Source organism: Vidua chalybeata, chromosome 23, assembly GCF_026979565.1.
Source record: "Vidua chalybeata isolate OUT-0048 chromosome 23, bVidCha1 merged haplotype, whole genome shotgun sequence".
Lineage (NCBI taxonomy): Eukaryota > Metazoa > Chordata > Aves > Passeriformes > Viduidae > Vidua > Vidua chalybeata.
Window position 1 is genome coordinate 2,767,275 of NC_071552.1, and position 16,490 is coordinate 2,783,764.

At 50.4% G+C, this 16,490-nt stretch overlaps 1 protein-coding gene across 1 annotated transcript in view; it reads left to right on the top strand.

Moving 5' to 3' along the window:
* The window catches only part of GRIK4 (glutamate ionotropic receptor kainate type subunit 4), a 126,969-nt gene that overhangs the window by 64,191 nt on the left and 46,288 nt on the right, over positions 1-16,490 (top strand). Inside the window, exons 4-6 of the mRNA XM_053963370.1 lie at positions 1,129-1,294; positions 7,075-7,253; positions 10,549-10,602. Of these exons, the coding sequence (XP_053819345.1) occupies positions 1,129-1,294; positions 7,075-7,253; positions 10,549-10,602 (399 nt within the window). The remainder of the gene's footprint in view (positions 1-1,128; positions 1,295-7,074; positions 7,254-10,548; positions 10,603-16,490) is intronic.

Sequence of the window (16,490 nt, forward strand, 5' to 3'; positions counted from 1 at the left end):
GCTGGGGCTGGATCGCTCCCAGCGGGGATCAGGATGCTGCCAGGAGCTGCCCTGTCTGCTCTGCTTACAGGAACCCACCTTTCCCTCCTGGCTGCGGGCTGGAATCAAGGCAGAGAGCAGCTTATTGCTCCTTAAGTTCCCCTCTGCTAACCAGCAGCTCCTGCTGCCAATAAAGCAGCCTTCACGAGCTGCTAATAGGCTCTCCCAGGAGGAGAGAGGTGGGAGGCAGGGGCTGATGGCTTCGGGAGGACCAATAATGGAGGGAGAGAGGACTTGACACGCTGCTAACAAAGCTGTGGCAGATGTTTCCCTTTCTCCGACTTCTGCTTCTTCCAAAATAATTCACGCGGCAGAAGGAAAACAAGATTGCCTCTCTTTGTCTGGCTGAGCCCGCAGTGTCTGGGCTCGGTCTGTGTGTCTGTTCCATCCGTGGTCTGCAGGATGTGCAGCAGAGCTACCTCAGAGCGAGCCCTGCGGCTTCCCAGCTCCCGAAATTCCCCGTGGAGCAGCATCCCGCTCCAGCTGCTGCTCCTGCATCAATGACAAGCCCAGCACTGCTGGTTCCAGCCCTGTCTAGCCTCCTGTTGGTCAGAAATGCCCAAAGCTTCTGGCTGCTGCAGCTGTTCCTCCTCTGCCCAGCCTCGCCAGCGCGGGGTCATCTTGTTCTTGCCTTCATCTCTGCTAATTAATGACCTGGTGGCACCTCCATCCAGCAGGCAGGGCCGGATTCACAGCCCTGGATGATCCCTGTGTCCTGCACAGCGTCCTTCCCAAACGACGGCTGGGCCCAGCTACAATTAGTGGCCTGGCTAATTAGGTTGAACTCACACAGAAGGTTTCCTGCGCTGTGATCACAGTCCCCGATGCCTTTCTCAGAGTGGCTCAGCAAGACTTTCCCTGCTCCGCTCCTTCCCGTGGCTTTTCGTTGCTGTGATAATTATTTTCCTCTGCTGCTGCACGAGTCCCACCCTCCCCTCTTGACTCCAGTGCTGCTTCTGCAGTTTTATTGGGATATTCCACTTTCTGCCTGCTGTGTGTTTCACACCACAGGTCCTTTATCGCAGATTTACTTGTTTTTATTTCTACTTCCTCTTTAATTATATTTTCTTTCCTCCTCCCCACGCTCAGGTTCCTCACTTCAAAGTGGCTCCGGAGGAGTTCCTGAAGCTGCAGCTCCAGAGGTTCACCACCCTCAACCTCCACCCCAGCAACACCGACATCAGCGTGGCCGTGGCAGGAATCCTGAATTTCTTTAACTGCACCACTGCCTGCCTCATCTGTGCCAAAGCTGAATGTAAGTCCTGGCCAGGCCCCTCTGCTTCATCTCCTTTTTGTTTGGTGCTTGCTGGAGAATGTCCCAGGTCCTCATGTCTCTGGTCAGAGCAGCCTTTTCCACTCCAGCTTCTCCACCCTGGTGCCCCATGGAGGAGTTTTTCAGAGGAGGAAAGGGGATGGGTAGAGATTATCCTGCCTTCTGTCTGACCATCTGAAGAGCATTTTGCTTCCACAGATGGGGCTTTGAATAAGAAAAAAAAAAAAAAAAAAAAAAAAAAAAAAAAAAAGGTGTAGGCCTGTTTCTGGAGATTATTTTTAAGCAAGTAAAGCACTTTGAAATATGGCTTGCCCAAAGGCATGTGCACGCCCTCCTGGGCTCTGCAGCTGTGCATTTTCTGGTGATTGTGCATCTGGACAATGGACCTTCCACCTCGCCAGAGCCATCTCCACCTCACCAAGTACCATATCCACCTCAGCAGGGCCATATCCACCTCAGCAGGGCCATATCCACCTCAACAGAGCCATATCCACCTCAGCAGGGCCATATCCACCTCAGCAGGGCCATATCCACCTCAGCAGGGCCATATCCACCTCAGCAGGGCCATATCCACCTCAACAGAGCCATCTCCACCTCTCCAGGGCCATATCCACCTCAGCAGGGCCATCTCCACCCTCTCCAGGGCCATCTCCACCCTCAGCAGAGCCATATCCACCTCAGCAGGGCCATCTCCACCCTCTCCAGGGCCATCTCCACCCTCAGCAGGGCCGTGTCCATCTCTCCAGGGCCATCTCCATCTCAGCAGGGCCATCTCCACCCTCAGCAGAGTCATCTCCAACTGAGCAGGGCCATCTTCAACTGAGCAGGGCCATCTCCACCTCTCCAGGGCCGTCTCCACCCTCAGCAGGGCCATCTCCACCTCGCCAGGGCCATCTCCACCTCTCCGGGGCCATCTCCACCCTCAGCAGGGCCATCTCCTCTTCAGCAGAACCATCTCCACCTCTCCAGGGCCATCTCCTCCTCAGCAGGGCTGTATCCACCTCGCCAGGGCCATCTCCACCCTCAGCAGAGCCATCTCCACCTCTCCAGGGCCATCTCCTCCTCAGCAGGCCTGTATCCATCTCTCCAGGGCCATCTCCATCTCAGCAGGGCCATCTCCAGCTGAGCAGGGCCATTTCCAACTGAGCAGGGCCATCTCCACCTCTCCAGGGCCATCTCCACCTCGCCAGGGCCATCTCCACCTCTCCAGAGCCATCTCCACCTCTCCAGAGACATCTCCACCTCGCCAGGGCCATCTCCACCTCTCCAGGGCCATCTCCACCCTCAGCAGAGCTCCTGCTGTGGCAGGAGCAGGTTCTGCATCCCTCTCTGCATCCCAGTGCCTGGAGCTGAGTGTGTCCTGTGCTCTCTGAGGTCACCGAGCAGTAGATTTGGGGTGGCCACATCAGCTCTGGAGTTTGCCAGAGACAGCGTGGGAGAGGGGCTTTGGGAAGGCCCGTGGGAGCAGGGCCAGCTTTGGGAGTGCTGCTCTGTCACTACTGGACACGAAATGAGTGCACAGGAGCTTGGTAAGTTCAAAGGAGAAAAAGACCCAGTTCTATTCAAACATCTGCTATTTCTGGAATTCCAAAGGTGACCGTGGATTGGAGGATGGAATTGCAACCTCTCCACTGGTCCAAAGATCAATCCATCATTTCTCTCCACCCACAGAGAAATATGTAAACTATTCTATTTATGCATGAAATTGTGTGGGAGCTCTGACTCCCAAATATGTAAACATTATCAGAAGGCTAAAGAAGTTTTATGAGAACTTTAACACTTTCTAAAGAACTATAAAAGAAAACTTAACACTTTTAAAAATCAGGGCAACACAGCTCTCTGGTGGGACCAGCTGAATCACAGAAATCACAGAATAATGAGGTTGGAAGAGACCTCTAAGATCACCAAGTCCAACCCATGCCCTGACACCTCAGCTAGACTGTAGCACCAAGTGCCACGTCCAGTCTTTTTTTAAACACATCCAGAGATGGTGATTCAACACCTCCCTGGGAAGACAATTCCACTGCTTTGTTATTCTTTCGGTGAAATTTTTTTCCCTAATATCCAAGGAAGGAAAGGCAGCACCATTCCCAGTCAGCCCTGGGCAAAGTCCCCAGCAGCAGCTGCTCAGGAGGGTTCCTGCACAGGGGCTCAAGGAGCAGGAGTGTCTTTGCCTCTCCTTTGTGCTTGCTGTGCCCTGAGGGCAGCAGGCTGAGGTAGGTCAGTAAATCACCTTCAGTGAGCAGTGCTCACATCCACCCCAGGAAAGGCCCTGGCTCAAAATGATGCAATTAAAATCATGCAAATGGTCTCCCACATCACTCCCAGAGCTGGAATTTTTCATTGTCTAACCTTAACCTTAAGCAAGAAGGGAAGTAAAGATAATTAGGTTTTCTCAGCTGCCGTGCAGGAGGCTCAGGGCTCTGCAGCCCTGCCCTGCTCCTGGGCAGGGTGTCTCCCACCGGGATTAATATGATTAATATGATTTTTATTTAGCTGGATCAAACCCTCTTACCTGAAGCAATCCAATTTACCCAGCTCTGGTGCAGCTGCTGGATAACTCAATATTTAAGATGTGCTGAGTCCTTCCCAGACCCAGGGAAGCAGTGGGACAGGAGCCTTCAGCTCTGATCTGAGGCAGGCTTGAAGCCCAGCATTCCCTGACTGTAACAGAGCATAGACATTAATTGAGCTTCATGTAGGAGCACAAACCCTGATTTTCCCTTAGGACACGCACTGCTCCTAAGCACAGTCCTTAAACAACTAACTGGAGGCATGTCAGGCTTTTGGAAGGTTCCCTTGAGGCAGCTGAGGGGAGCATAAGAGCTTCCTGCTCATCAGTGAGGAAATGCTGTTCTGAGGGATGTTATTATTTAGATCCCAGGAGGGGCAAGCTGGAGCTGCTTTGGTTTAAGTGCGAGGCTGTGTGATGGGACCCCTGGGCCCTACCCTGCCACACTCATCCTGTCACATCCTCCCTCTGGGGACTGGCTGTGATTTCCCCTGGCAGGAGCAGAAAATGACCCTTAAAGCCAAAGAGCTTGGGCCAGCCTAAGTGTAATGCCCTGGGGAATGTAAAATGCAATGCCAAGAACAGAATGAGATCTGTGTGACTCGGCTCGGTGGACAGAATAAGATTATCTGACTCAGTTTCTCTGGGATGTTCAAGAATTAGCTGGTTTGGGAACTGCTCTGGAAGGTTTTGTGTGATTCTACAGAAGTCTTAACCCAAAAAGGCAAATGGAGGAGTGAATGGGCTTTTTAGGAGCTTCTCTGATTGTTAGAGGGGAGGGAATAACACCCAACGCTTGGGAAGGGTGACCAGGGCACAGAGCTCCAAGGCCTTGTGCACATCCTTGATCCTTTTTTTATTTTTTTTTTTTTTAATTCAAACACTCAGGGAGATGTTTGAAGCAACATTGTTGGGATTAAAAGCGAGGCTGGATGATGGGAATGTTCTCTTCCCAACCATCCATGTCCAGGACTGCAACCATCAGCTCCTCCATCAGCAGGAGCACTAAACAGGGATGTGGCACTCCAGGAGAGCTCCAGCTCCTGCCTTTCCTCCCTCCCAGGAGCAGCTCCTCCATCAGCAGGAGCACTAAACAGGGATGTGGCACTCCAGGAGAGCTCCAGTTCCTGCCTTTCCTCCCTCCCAGGAGCAGCCCTGCTGCTGAGAGCTCAGGAGTGGGGCAGCTCCAGATGTTTGCATAAGGAAAAATCAAATAATCAAGGTCAGGACTTGCCACAGGCCAGCCTGAACCTCTCTCAGAGCTCCCCATGGGGGTGTTCAAGCAGCAGATGCCTGGTGCAGCCTCTCTGTCCTCACTTTGGCACTTCAAAGGTGCCAGGAGGAGTCTGCAAGCCTTTGCTGGGGTTCACATCCCTCTGAAGTGCCAGTCTGGCAGCAGCAGCAGCAGCAAGAGTCTCACATCCTCTCAGCATCAAACAAAGGGGAATCTCTGCACAATAGAGACTTCCCTGCACTCAGCAAGAGCAGCTGCAAGCAGGAGGCTGGATGAGGCTACAGGTAGGATCTAACGTGCTGGAAATGATAATTTCCTCGAGCTGAAGGTGGAGATCAAATGATTCTATTTTTTTTTTTTTTCTCCTTCTGGTTCCATTCTTCCTCTCTGTGCCTGATGAGCTTTAGAAAAATTTTCCTGGGTTTGAGAGCAGCAGAGTTAGCTGGGATGAGCTGCAAGTAAACTTGGTGGTGTCAGGGCTGTAATTTGAGTCTGGTCCCCTGCAGATGTGGAACAAGGTGAAAATAAACCTTTCCACATCCTCAAGGGTCAAATGGAGGGCTTAGGTAAAATTTACTGTTCACCTGGGTTAGAAGACAAAAGAAGTGTTCAGGTGAGGTTTCTGTGTGCTGTGAGCAGAGTGAATTCTCTGCCTGGTGAGGAAAAAGAAGCTGATGTGACCCAGAAAAGTCCCGGCACAGCTGTTTTTGTAACCCCTTGCTGTGTTCCTGCCTGTACCCAGAGAAAAGGGGAGAGGCAAGGGCATTGCCAGGAGCTCAGAGCAAACTCAGAGTGCTTTAATCCTCTCCCTGTGAACGGGAGGCTCCTCATCTTGGATGTGTCCCTTTCCCTGCACTGCTTTCTTACCTGGTGAAGTGCTGGGAGTCCTTGAGAGCAGAGCTCCAGCACTGATCCCATCCTGCTGTGACCCTTCCCTGCCTCCTGACCTGCTGGGGAATGAGTGGATTGGTGCAGTCAAAAATAAGTCAGGTTAAGAGTAAAACTCTTGAGGGTTAAATTGCCTCTCTGCCAGCTGGGCTGTGATCCTGCTGTAGTTCTGTTTCTCCCTCCCAGGTCTCCCCCCTCTTTTGGGGTTGTCTTGTGGGGATGGGATGTGTGGCTATGCTGTCTGTGTCTTGCTGACGAATCCATCTGCTGCTTCCTCTGGTCAATCAAACCTGGCAGGAGGTTATTTCTTGATGAAACTCAGCAGCTGGTGACAAGAGAGGCTCTATCAAAGCTGCTTTCTTGACTAACAAAATCTGCAGCAGGAGTTTTGACATCTTATTAGGCTTCAAGGCAGCTGTGTTGGAAGGAGCCCTTGACGTGCCCATGCTTATTTTTGTCACGATTTTTTAAAGTTGTATTTTTGCAGTGACCTCCAACTCTCGGCAGAGCTGCTCATCCTCTTGGAAGAGAGCAGCTACCCATCAGAGTGCTCCAAGATCTCTAAAAAAGCTGCACCTTCCTGGGCACCTAATCTGGGAGCTGGAAATGCAAAGGCTGAGGGGGAGGAATAATCCTCCAGTAACCAGAACAATCCCACATGCAGGGAGATAAGGGAGACCTTGTCTGGACCTTGTACTGAAGGTCTTATCTCTTCCCAAGCTAAGTCTGGGGACACTTTATTTTCCTGGAGAAGAGCTGGAGTAGCTCCATCACTTCTCCTTCCCTGCTGGACCAAGCAATGAGTCCTAAATCCTTTTCACTTTTGTTTTCTGGGGAACAGCTGGAATAGCTCCATCATTCCTCATTCCCTACTGGACCCAGAATTGAGCCCCAAATCCTTTCCTTTCCTCTCCCCTTCTCTGGGGAACAGCTGGAATAACTGGAAAAATAATAACTCCATCATTTTTCATTCCCTGCTGGACCAAACACTGAGCCCCAAATCCTTTCCTTTGCAGTGCACACACGCAGAACTTCAGGAATGCATCCTGCCATGGATCACCGTGTTCCATGGGAGAGCCAAGCCTCAAATTCAGATGGATCTGTTCTTTTTCTCTCTCTCCTCCAAAGGCCTTTTAAACCTGGAGAAGCTGCTGCGGCAGTTCCTCATCTCCAAGGACACGCTGTCGGTGCGGATGCTGGATGACAGCCGGGATCCCACCCCGCTCCTGAAGGAGATCCGAGATGACAAGACAGCCACCATCATCGTCCATGCCAACGCCTCCATGTCCCACACCATCCTGCAGAAGGTGAGGGTCCCTCCCCCGTCCCTTGGGATGCTGCTGCTCCCCCCAGCCAGCTGTTGTGGGATGTTGTGGTGCCTTGAGAAGGCTGAGCTAGAGCAGAGCTGGGCAGAGCTACAGAATAAAGCAGGGATTTATTCAAAGGATCTCCTCCAAGGATCCACCTTGGGCAGCACCAGAGCCCAGCCAGGGCTGCACCCAAATGAACCAAAATGGTTCCAAAATGAACCCAAGAGGAACCAAAATGGTCCCAAAATGCACGAGCGCTCCCGGGGGCTCTCACTGGGATCAGCTCTGCTCCATTTGCACCTTGCAGTTCATTGTCCCATTCCAGCTTTAGCCCAGGCACTCCCATCCTGCTTGTTTTTCTCTCTCCAGCCCACGCTGTTTGTGCTCCTGGGCCTGAGCTTTGGATCATTTGTCCTTGGTGCCCAGCTGGAGCAGGAATTGTTTTGTCTCCCTGCTCTGTGCAGAGAGCTCACCATCCCATAATGTGAAGCCCAGACCCACACACTGAAGCAGCACAGAATCTGAAAAACAGAAAAGCTCAAACCTGAGGCGTCAATTGAAATGTGAAAATTCCCACAGCAGCGCTGGGAATGGGCTCTGCCCAGGGGGGAATTGCCATTGATAGAATTTCCAGGGCTGGATCTGTGCAAGTGGTGGTTGAATTGCTCCGAGGGGATGTGTTTGCTCTCCACAAGTGGTGTTGCCATCCAAGAGCTGTGAAGGACTGCTCAGCTCTCTGAAATGACTCCTGTGCCTCCTTTTTCCTCTCCCGTTACGTGTCTAACTTTTTCCTTCTTTTTCTTTTTATTTTCTTATTAACCGAGATTTTATTTTAATCCTGTTTATTTTTAAATGGTCTCTGGCTGCAGTTTCTAGCACATGTTTTGATAGCCTGCTTCAAAACTGAGCAGTGGCTCCAGATGGAGCAGAGTTTCCCACATCCTGGAGGGAACAAGAAGCACATTCCTGAAGGGAGGCAGGATCCAAGCACTGGGATCCCCCTGGCTGCTGCAGCATTCCACACTGTCCTGGCTGTTTTGTGTGTCATCCAAAGGCCTTGCCTGTGTCAGATTTACCCCCGATGGCATCCAGCAGGGATGTTTTTATCATTCCTCTCTCTCCCAAAAGATTTTTATTCCACTATATGCAGTTTTTATTTCTAAAGAGACAGTTTGGAGGATTTTTGGGGATTGTCTACTCAGGGGTTTTTTTTGTGTGTGTGTTTTTCCCCCTTTTCCCCTATTGCTGCCTGGCTGCTGGGGGCTGTCCCCCTCTGCTGTTGCTACAGTGACTTTTCCAGGCACCCACATCTCCCTGCCCAGCTCCAGCCTCCTTCTGCCACCCCTGAGAAGTGTCAGAAATTGCCAGCATTTCCCAATAAAACCCAAATCTTCCAGCCAGAGGACTGTAGGAATGGAGGGTAATAAATAAAGAGCTCCTGATTTGACAACTTCTTGCACCGTGTGGGGCTGGAAAGTGTTTTATTGGGAGCCAGGGACGGTGGTGCTGAGCATCAGGTGAACCCACATCCTATCCCAGAGCAGGAAATCGCTCTGTGGGTTTGCTGGGTCTGTCCCAGGAGAGCAGCCCTGCACAGTGAGAGGAATTCACAGTTTCTCATGCCTCACCCTCCACAGATGGGCTGGAGACACGTGGATGATTCCCAGATTCCCAGCTCCCAGCTGCCAGGGCGGGGTGAATGGATGGGAGGGGCACTGCTTTGCTGCTCACCCTGATTTCTGTCCTTGAAACCAAACACCCTGACCTCAAAGTGGGTCATGGGGAGAGCTGGCATTGTCACTGTCCCCAGGAAGGGATGAGCAAGGGAAATGGGAAGTTTTGCTGTGGAGGGGGTGGAAAATGAGGCGGCCTCCTCTGGGTTCAGGGGACTCCTTGGAGCAAACTTTGCTGTGTCTGTTGTGCCACCTGGGCAGGGGACAGGGTGACAATGTGCAGCCAAGGGGCTGGGCACAGCCAGGCCTGAGCCACCAGCAGTGGTGGTGGCCTCAGGCTTTGCACAGGAACAGCTAAAAGGCAGGCAGGAAAAGGGAGAGGTGCAATCCAAGCTGCTCTTTCTCTCTTTCCTTCCCTCACTTGCTGTTCTCGCAGCTGCTGGGAAGGACAAAAAGGGACTCAGACCAGGGGGTGCTGCCTTTGGTCCTTCCCTCCTCACCTCCCATTCCTCTGGGTGGTCTGCACTGCTGGGAAAACCTCTTTGCCAGGCTCTGGAAGCTTGATTTGAGAGCAGCTGTGCTTGGCAGTGGAACAGAGGCTTCCAGGAGCATCTGCAGATTAATGCCCCACTTTCCTGAGCATCTGTTCCCACAACCAGCTCCTTGTGTAGTGAGAATTTTGGGAAAGGCCTTCAGTTATCTGCTCTGTGATCTCTGGAACAAATCATCCCCATGGAAAATTCTGTGTCCTTCTCTCTGCATCCCTGGACAGTTTTGCCCTGTTTTCTTCCATTTCTGTGGCCAGCCCAGCCCTGTCTCAATTCTGGAGAGCAGGCTGAGTTACTGGGTCTCATCCATGCTCATTAATTTGTAGGATTTGAGCCCAAATCTGACTGATAAAACTGGAAAACCACCAGTGGCTTGATTGTCCTTTGCCTGTAATTTCCAAGAGCTTTTCCTGCCTTTCTCTCTCCATCATGGTGTTTGTGGTGGAAGGGACAAGCCTGGAGCTCTCAGCTGCTCTTTTCCCTCGTTATGTCCCAAAACAGGAGCAAAGCAGCATCCACACACAAAATAAGTAGAAATCCTTATTTTCCTCTGAAACCATAATGAGATTCCTCATGCCAAGGGGTTCTGGAGCTCTCAGGACTGGGGCTGCAGGACCCACCTCACCTTTCCAGAGTCTCTGTGGACCACTGGGGTCTGTCAGGGGTCCAAAAGCTTTTCTGCTGGGAGTTCAAAAGCTTCTGCTTTCCACAGGCATCTTCCTTAGAGTTTGTCCTTGGATGGATGCAGGAATCCCTGAATTCCATCTCGGAATGCCGTGGAGAGGGCAGGGATGCTCCCAGGGGTCTGGAGCTGGGTCATTTCCCTCTGTGCAGGTGCTTTGTCAGGGCTGGAGTGGTCAGGAGACCCCAGCCAGGCTCAGTCCTGCTGAAAAATTGCTTCCCCTGACTTTAATTTCCCAGCTCCAGCCGTGCTGCTGTGTCTCACCCTCCCTTCCTGCAGGGAGAGATAAAGCCTGAAAAAGCAAAATGTGGCCCTGGCTCTGCCTTGCTGGAGTGGAGATTGGAGATTGTCAGGCTCTGGTTTAATCTCTTTTTTCCTCTCCTTCACAGGCAGCTGAACTGGGGATGGCATCTGCCTATTACACCTATATCTTCACTAATCTGGTAAGGAGTTTTTCCCAGCTTTTCCTGCCTGAGTGTGGAGTCATTTTAATGGGAGCTGATCCCCCTGACCCGTGGGATCCTTGGGCAGAGCCACGTGTGTTGGGGAGGGAGTGAGGGAGGCAGGGGTGTCACCTGCTGCCTAGAGTCAAAAGGCAAAATCTTTCCAAACAATATCAAAAATAATATTTCCACAAGCAGTTCTGCAACGAAAGCTTTCTGTGCACACATGGTATTGGATTTCTACAGTTTTTATCAGGTTAATTAATTAGTTCATCTAACAGGTACATCCAACAAGAGACCAGTTGCCCCAGCAACCAACCCTTGGGTCTGCCCCTTGGAATTGCTCTGTGTCTCGTTACATCTCTTAAATTCTGGTGCAAAAGAAGATGTCCTCGTTAGAAATTCTTGTTGTTAAAATCAGACTAACCAGAATTGCAAGAAGGTGTTAGGAAGGGTTGGCTTATTGTTCTAAAATGTGAGAAAGGGCAGGAAAACCACTAGAAACTCTACAGCTACGTATTTAAAAGCTACGAGGCTACAAATATATGAAAATATATAAAAAGTGAAAAGATCTTCAGGCATCGTTCCTGCAAAGCTGGGAAGGTCTTGGGGAGGTGGAAAACGATTGGTGCAGCATCCAGAAGCAGGAATTGTGGACATTGTGATGGGAGCTGGTGCAATGAGATGTGCAGGGCTTTGGGAAGCTCCATGAGATGGTGGATCCTGATTGCCCTGGGTTTCCTGATTTTCCTGGTTTGTGGGGGTTATGCTGGTGTTGTCTCCCCCTCAAGGCCATTCCCTGTGTTGGAAAAGGCAGGGATGAGCACCTGGAAGGCATCACAGCCCTGTGCCCTGAGACAAAGGGAGGATGATCCCATAAATGCCGAGAGCAGGGGATGGTTTGGCTTTATGGCCACAAATATCATTAATGGGATCATGGTGTGGTTAAACCCCTCAGTGCTGTGCTGAACAAGGAGTGATGGGCTGAGGCAGCAGGGGGGGAAATCCAAAATAAACATCAGAGGAACTTCTCCTCCACGGGGGTGGCACCAGGAGAGCGGGAACCCGGCTGTCAGTGCTGCTGTGGGGCTGATGGAAACCTGGGGGGTGAAGTGGAGCTGCCTCCCGGCCCAAGTGATTCTCCTATTCTCTAATTCCTATTAATATTTCTGGCAGGGAAGCTGAGAGCTGAATCACACTTTGTGTTTGGGTGGGAGACAGACGGGAAGGGCCGGAGCCAAACGTGTGGGCAGGGAGCTGGAGTGGAGAGGAGCAGGGGAAGGAGGGAAATGGAGGGGTTGGGAGCAGCTGGGGCACAGAGTGGAGAAGGGATAAGGGCAGGTGTGGCAGCAGCCCTCTGGCCACAGGGAGAAACAACTTCCCCAGGCATTTTCCCAGGGAAGGCTGTGAGAAGATCAGAGAAAAAAAAATGAGAAACAATTCTTCTCTCCACTTGCTGCACCTGCTGTGGTGCACGTGTGGAATGTGTCGTGGGGAGTTGTTTACCAAAGGGTGATTTCTTAATTGGACACTGGATGGTGTTGGGATGCATTGACCAATTAGGTCAAAGCTGGATTGGGCTGGCTGGAAGGGATACTGAGTTTCTTAATAAGTATAGAATAATATAATATCAGATGATATAATAAAGCAATTGCTCAGCCTTCTGCAATCATGGAGTCAGGGCTAATTATTTCCTGGCTGGGAATAATTCCCTGGCTGGGGCCTGTGGTGGCAGGGAGGGAGGTGTCAGAGGGAGAAATGCAAGGAACAGAAAAGGCCACGAGGCTCCAGCTCAGTGTCCAATCCACAGGTCAGTCCTGCAAGACAAACTTCACTGATGCTGCTCATCCCCGTGGGATGAACAAGGGACGTTCCTGCAGGGGTCGGGCAGGGAGGGAGCCTGGGGGTTGTGCTTTGTGCCCCAAGTCACGGTGTCACCGTGCTGGCAGAGCTGCTGAGGGACGGTGCCATCCCTACAGATGTGCCCACAGTGCCAATCCCAGCCATTCCGACTCCCAGCGGGTATTTCCAGTGCTCCCAACAGCTGTTCCTGTCCCACTTGCCCTCCCCAACCCATTCCCAGTCCCACAGAGCAGGGCTGGGCACACACTGAGGGATTTCCACCTGCGCATCACCAGCAGAATCTGCAAAAAAATGTCTTCTTTTTAGAGTTGTTTCTGTTGTCTGAGCAGCATCTCACGGATGCTACTCTAAAAATGAAGCTCCCACCTCCGCCCCCACCCAGTCCTGAGCTCGGGTGTGATTAAGCATTTGCTGGGGGTGAAATTTGCCTTCCAAACCCATTCATCTCGTGGAATGCAGCTATGGCAGGTGAGAAAGAAATGAGTTTTGCTGCCGTTCACTCTCTCAGGGTATTAATCTGTTTATCCAGGTTATTTTACCACTTTATTCAAAAGCCCAGGCCTTAGCAGAGCTAACGGGATTTTTGGCAGGGATCATTATGGGAAGGTGACATCAGACAAAACCTGGGCAGATGGAAGAGATGTTTAAGGAAATTAGTAATATTTAAATGGGGATTGGAGATGGGAGTGAGCAATTTAGGTTCATAAATCTGGAGGGATTATCAAGCTCCTAATGAACCCTCTGAGGTTCTGCAATCACTGCCTAATAGAAAAGATAAAATCATAGTGAACTACTGTCAAGGGGAGCAAGCAAAAAGATGGCTTAAATGGAGAGAGAACCCATCAGGAAAGGGAATAGAGAGTCTGTAGAGCACTGAGCCGCTTGGAGATGGAAAAATATCTCAGGCAAAAAAAGAAAAAAAAGAGGAGAAAATAGGATAAAATGCTGAATTAAACACCTGCCCTGCAGCTCTAGAGGGGAGTTCTGTTTCTGTCTTTTAGCATTAATTTTATTTAATAAGCACATCCCAGCTGACAGCTCGTGGTGTGGCGCAGCTCTGCTCTCTGTGAGTGTGAGAGGAGGGAATTCTCTGTGTGCTGGGGCACAGGAGGGGATTTTTGGGGGGTGATGGCCCCTCTGTGCCAGCCTGGAGGCTGCAGGGAGTGGCACCAGAGCTCTCCCAGTAGATCAGTGGAGCAGATGAGGAGGAACCCTCAGCCTCCAACACATTTCCATGGGAGCCGAGGCGAGCAGCCCGGTGTAAAAATATCCACAGGCTCCTTTCCTGCGTGCAAATTCATTATCAGCCTCCTTCAGCCAGCTCCAGGGACCTGTTTTTGTCAGCAGCAGCAGCAGCCTGGCAAATTTTCCAGGAGTCCTAATGGAACTCTCAGGTCTGGTGCATTTTTCTTCCCCACATCCTAGTTTTGGGCACTCCTGGCAGCCCTCCTGTCCTCCATCCCCTGGCAAAAAAATCCCCATCCAACCCCATTTTGTCCCTGGCATCTCCACGTGGTGATGATTCCCTTGCTCTGGGACTTTTGGGAGGGATGAAATTCCCTGCAGAGATGCTGGGATGATCTCAGAGCTGTTCATCATCCCTTCCCTTCTCCCTGGCGGGGCTGGCTGGGTCTCCACAGAGCTCACGGCCATGTGAGGGGACAGTGATGTGCAGAATAATAATAATAATAATAATAACAATAATAATAATAATAATAATAATAATGATGCACAAATAGACCATTGAAAGCAGACTGCTGTGCATTGAAGAAAATGTTCCTTCCAGCACTGGAAATCCCTGAAATCAGCAGCACAGAGTAGGAGGGGTGTTGGATGCCTCCAAAACCCCACGCTACAATTAATTCTTTTAGCTTGTTAATTCTCTGTAGCTATTGGGTTTTGTCTTTTTTTTTTTTTTCCCTCTCTGTTTGGTTTGTTGGGTTTTTGATTTTTTTTTTTTTTTTTTTTTAATAACATCCGGACCTCAGGCTGGGTTTAAATTTCAAAATATTTGACAATTAGATGGGAATAATTGAAACAATTAAAACTATTGCTCCAAGGGGGAAGGTGTAAAAGAGGTTTCCCAGTGCCTCAAGTCAGGCAGGGCAATTCACTGGGTGCAGTTTTGTTCCCTGACAAAATGTGTGCAGGTGTTGCTGCTGATAAAACAGCTGCCGTGTTCAACTCCCACAGACCAGATAAATCAGTTCAGGTTTGGTTTTTTTTTTTTTTTTGTTTTTTTTTTTGCCTTGTTTCCTGCTTTTCTCCTTTGTTTGGTGATTTATAAAAAGGTTCATACAGGATGAGGTTTTTGAGCTGAACTGTCAACCTGGAACAGGAACTGGAGGGGAAATTGGTGTCCAAATCCCCCAGAGAGTGTCACACGTTTGTGCTGTAGCTTGTCAGCAGGGTGACATCCCCCGGGAGGAAGGGATGATGTCAAATCAAGCAGAGGGACAGAGAACTACAGATTAGGCTTTGACCAGGGCAAATTACCTTTTTGTGGTGAAATAATCTTCTTTTTTGCCGTGAGCTCCAGCACGGGCCGTGGTGCTTGGCCTTTGAGCTGCCAGGGGCACCTCGCTGTGCCTTGCCCAGGTGAGGCAGGCAGAGTCTCTCTTACCCTGTGAGAGATTTCCCCTCCCAGCCCAGCCAGCCCTCCTGATTCCCAGCAGCTGATGCGGAGTGTTCTGGAGAGCCCCGATCCTTGCCGGGATTTATGGATCATATTTTCAGTGGCATGTGGTAGCAGGGCAAACAAATCAGGTTTTTGCAGGGCTGCCAAAGCAATTTTTCCTCGTTCTACTAAGCATGAGGGAAGGAGGGCTTAGACAGAGCAGTGGCTGCGCCTCCCTGCCTTTTGCTGCCTCAGTCCTGTTACTTTCTGACCAGACCCCTGTGCTTGATTCCCAATTTTTGGGTAAATCATTCTCTCAGATGCGCCCCAGCCCCTCTGAGGTGAGGGCAAATCTCTCTCTTTCCCTACTTCTCACTCTTTTTTTTTTTCAAGAGCTGTCTTTTTTCAGATCCCAGCATTTAGCGCTTGACCTCTTGTGGATTTGTCTCTCTCCCAATCTCGGGCTCCCTGCAGAGAAGTCGAAGTTTGGGCAGTGTATTTTCCTAAAAGTGCTTGAAGACCAGCCTCCAAAATTTAACAGCTGGCCTTGCTTGAGGAGGTTCAAGACCTGTAAGGCACATCAATGCTTTTTTTGGAAGAGAAATCCAATTACAGATATAAATATATTCCCCGAAATTGCCCCTGAGGTCACAGCTTCTCTTTCCCTACTTGAATGGCCAGCTAGCATTGCCTTGAGTAGATCTACCCCATCCACTTACCTACTCAAATTGTTGCTGTGATGACTTATTTCCACTTTTTTTCCCTCCTAGAGAAATTGATTTTTACATGTGGCCCATTAGAAACTTATTGACTCCGTCGATCGTTTATAAATAAACGGAGCCTTTCAGGAAAACCATAGAAAGCACTTAACAAAATATTGTCCACTCGAGTAAACAAATAAATGTGTTCTGAGCAGAGCTTTGGAATGATTTACAGGCTTGGCAGCTCGGCTCTGAGGGCAGCAGGATCCAGAGAGGAAAAGGCAGGAATTTCCTCCACCTCTGACTGAGGAGGTTTGGTGATTTTTGGGCAAAAATTGGTCACTGGGGCCAGGGGGTGAGGAAATGACCATTGCAGGGTCAAGCTCCTTTTGGGTGAAGTGTTTTAGTTCTGCCTTCCATGACCTGGAGTTCTGTTTGTCCAAAAAACCTGCTCTGGGATACTTTATTAACCCTGGAATGGTGAATAATGACACACAGAGGTGATGTCACCAGAGCTGTGCTGAGCTGGCACTGCAGGTTTGGCTCTTGCACAAAAGCTGCCAAGAAATCTGAGGGTGGACATTGCACTCTGGGTTTGGAGAGCTTTTCTGAGCACCAAACACTCTGAACAAGGAGGTTTTGCCAGAGCGAGGGTTTAATAGAGAAATGGAAGCCTTGGCCCAGTGTTCTCCTTTCCCATCCCACAT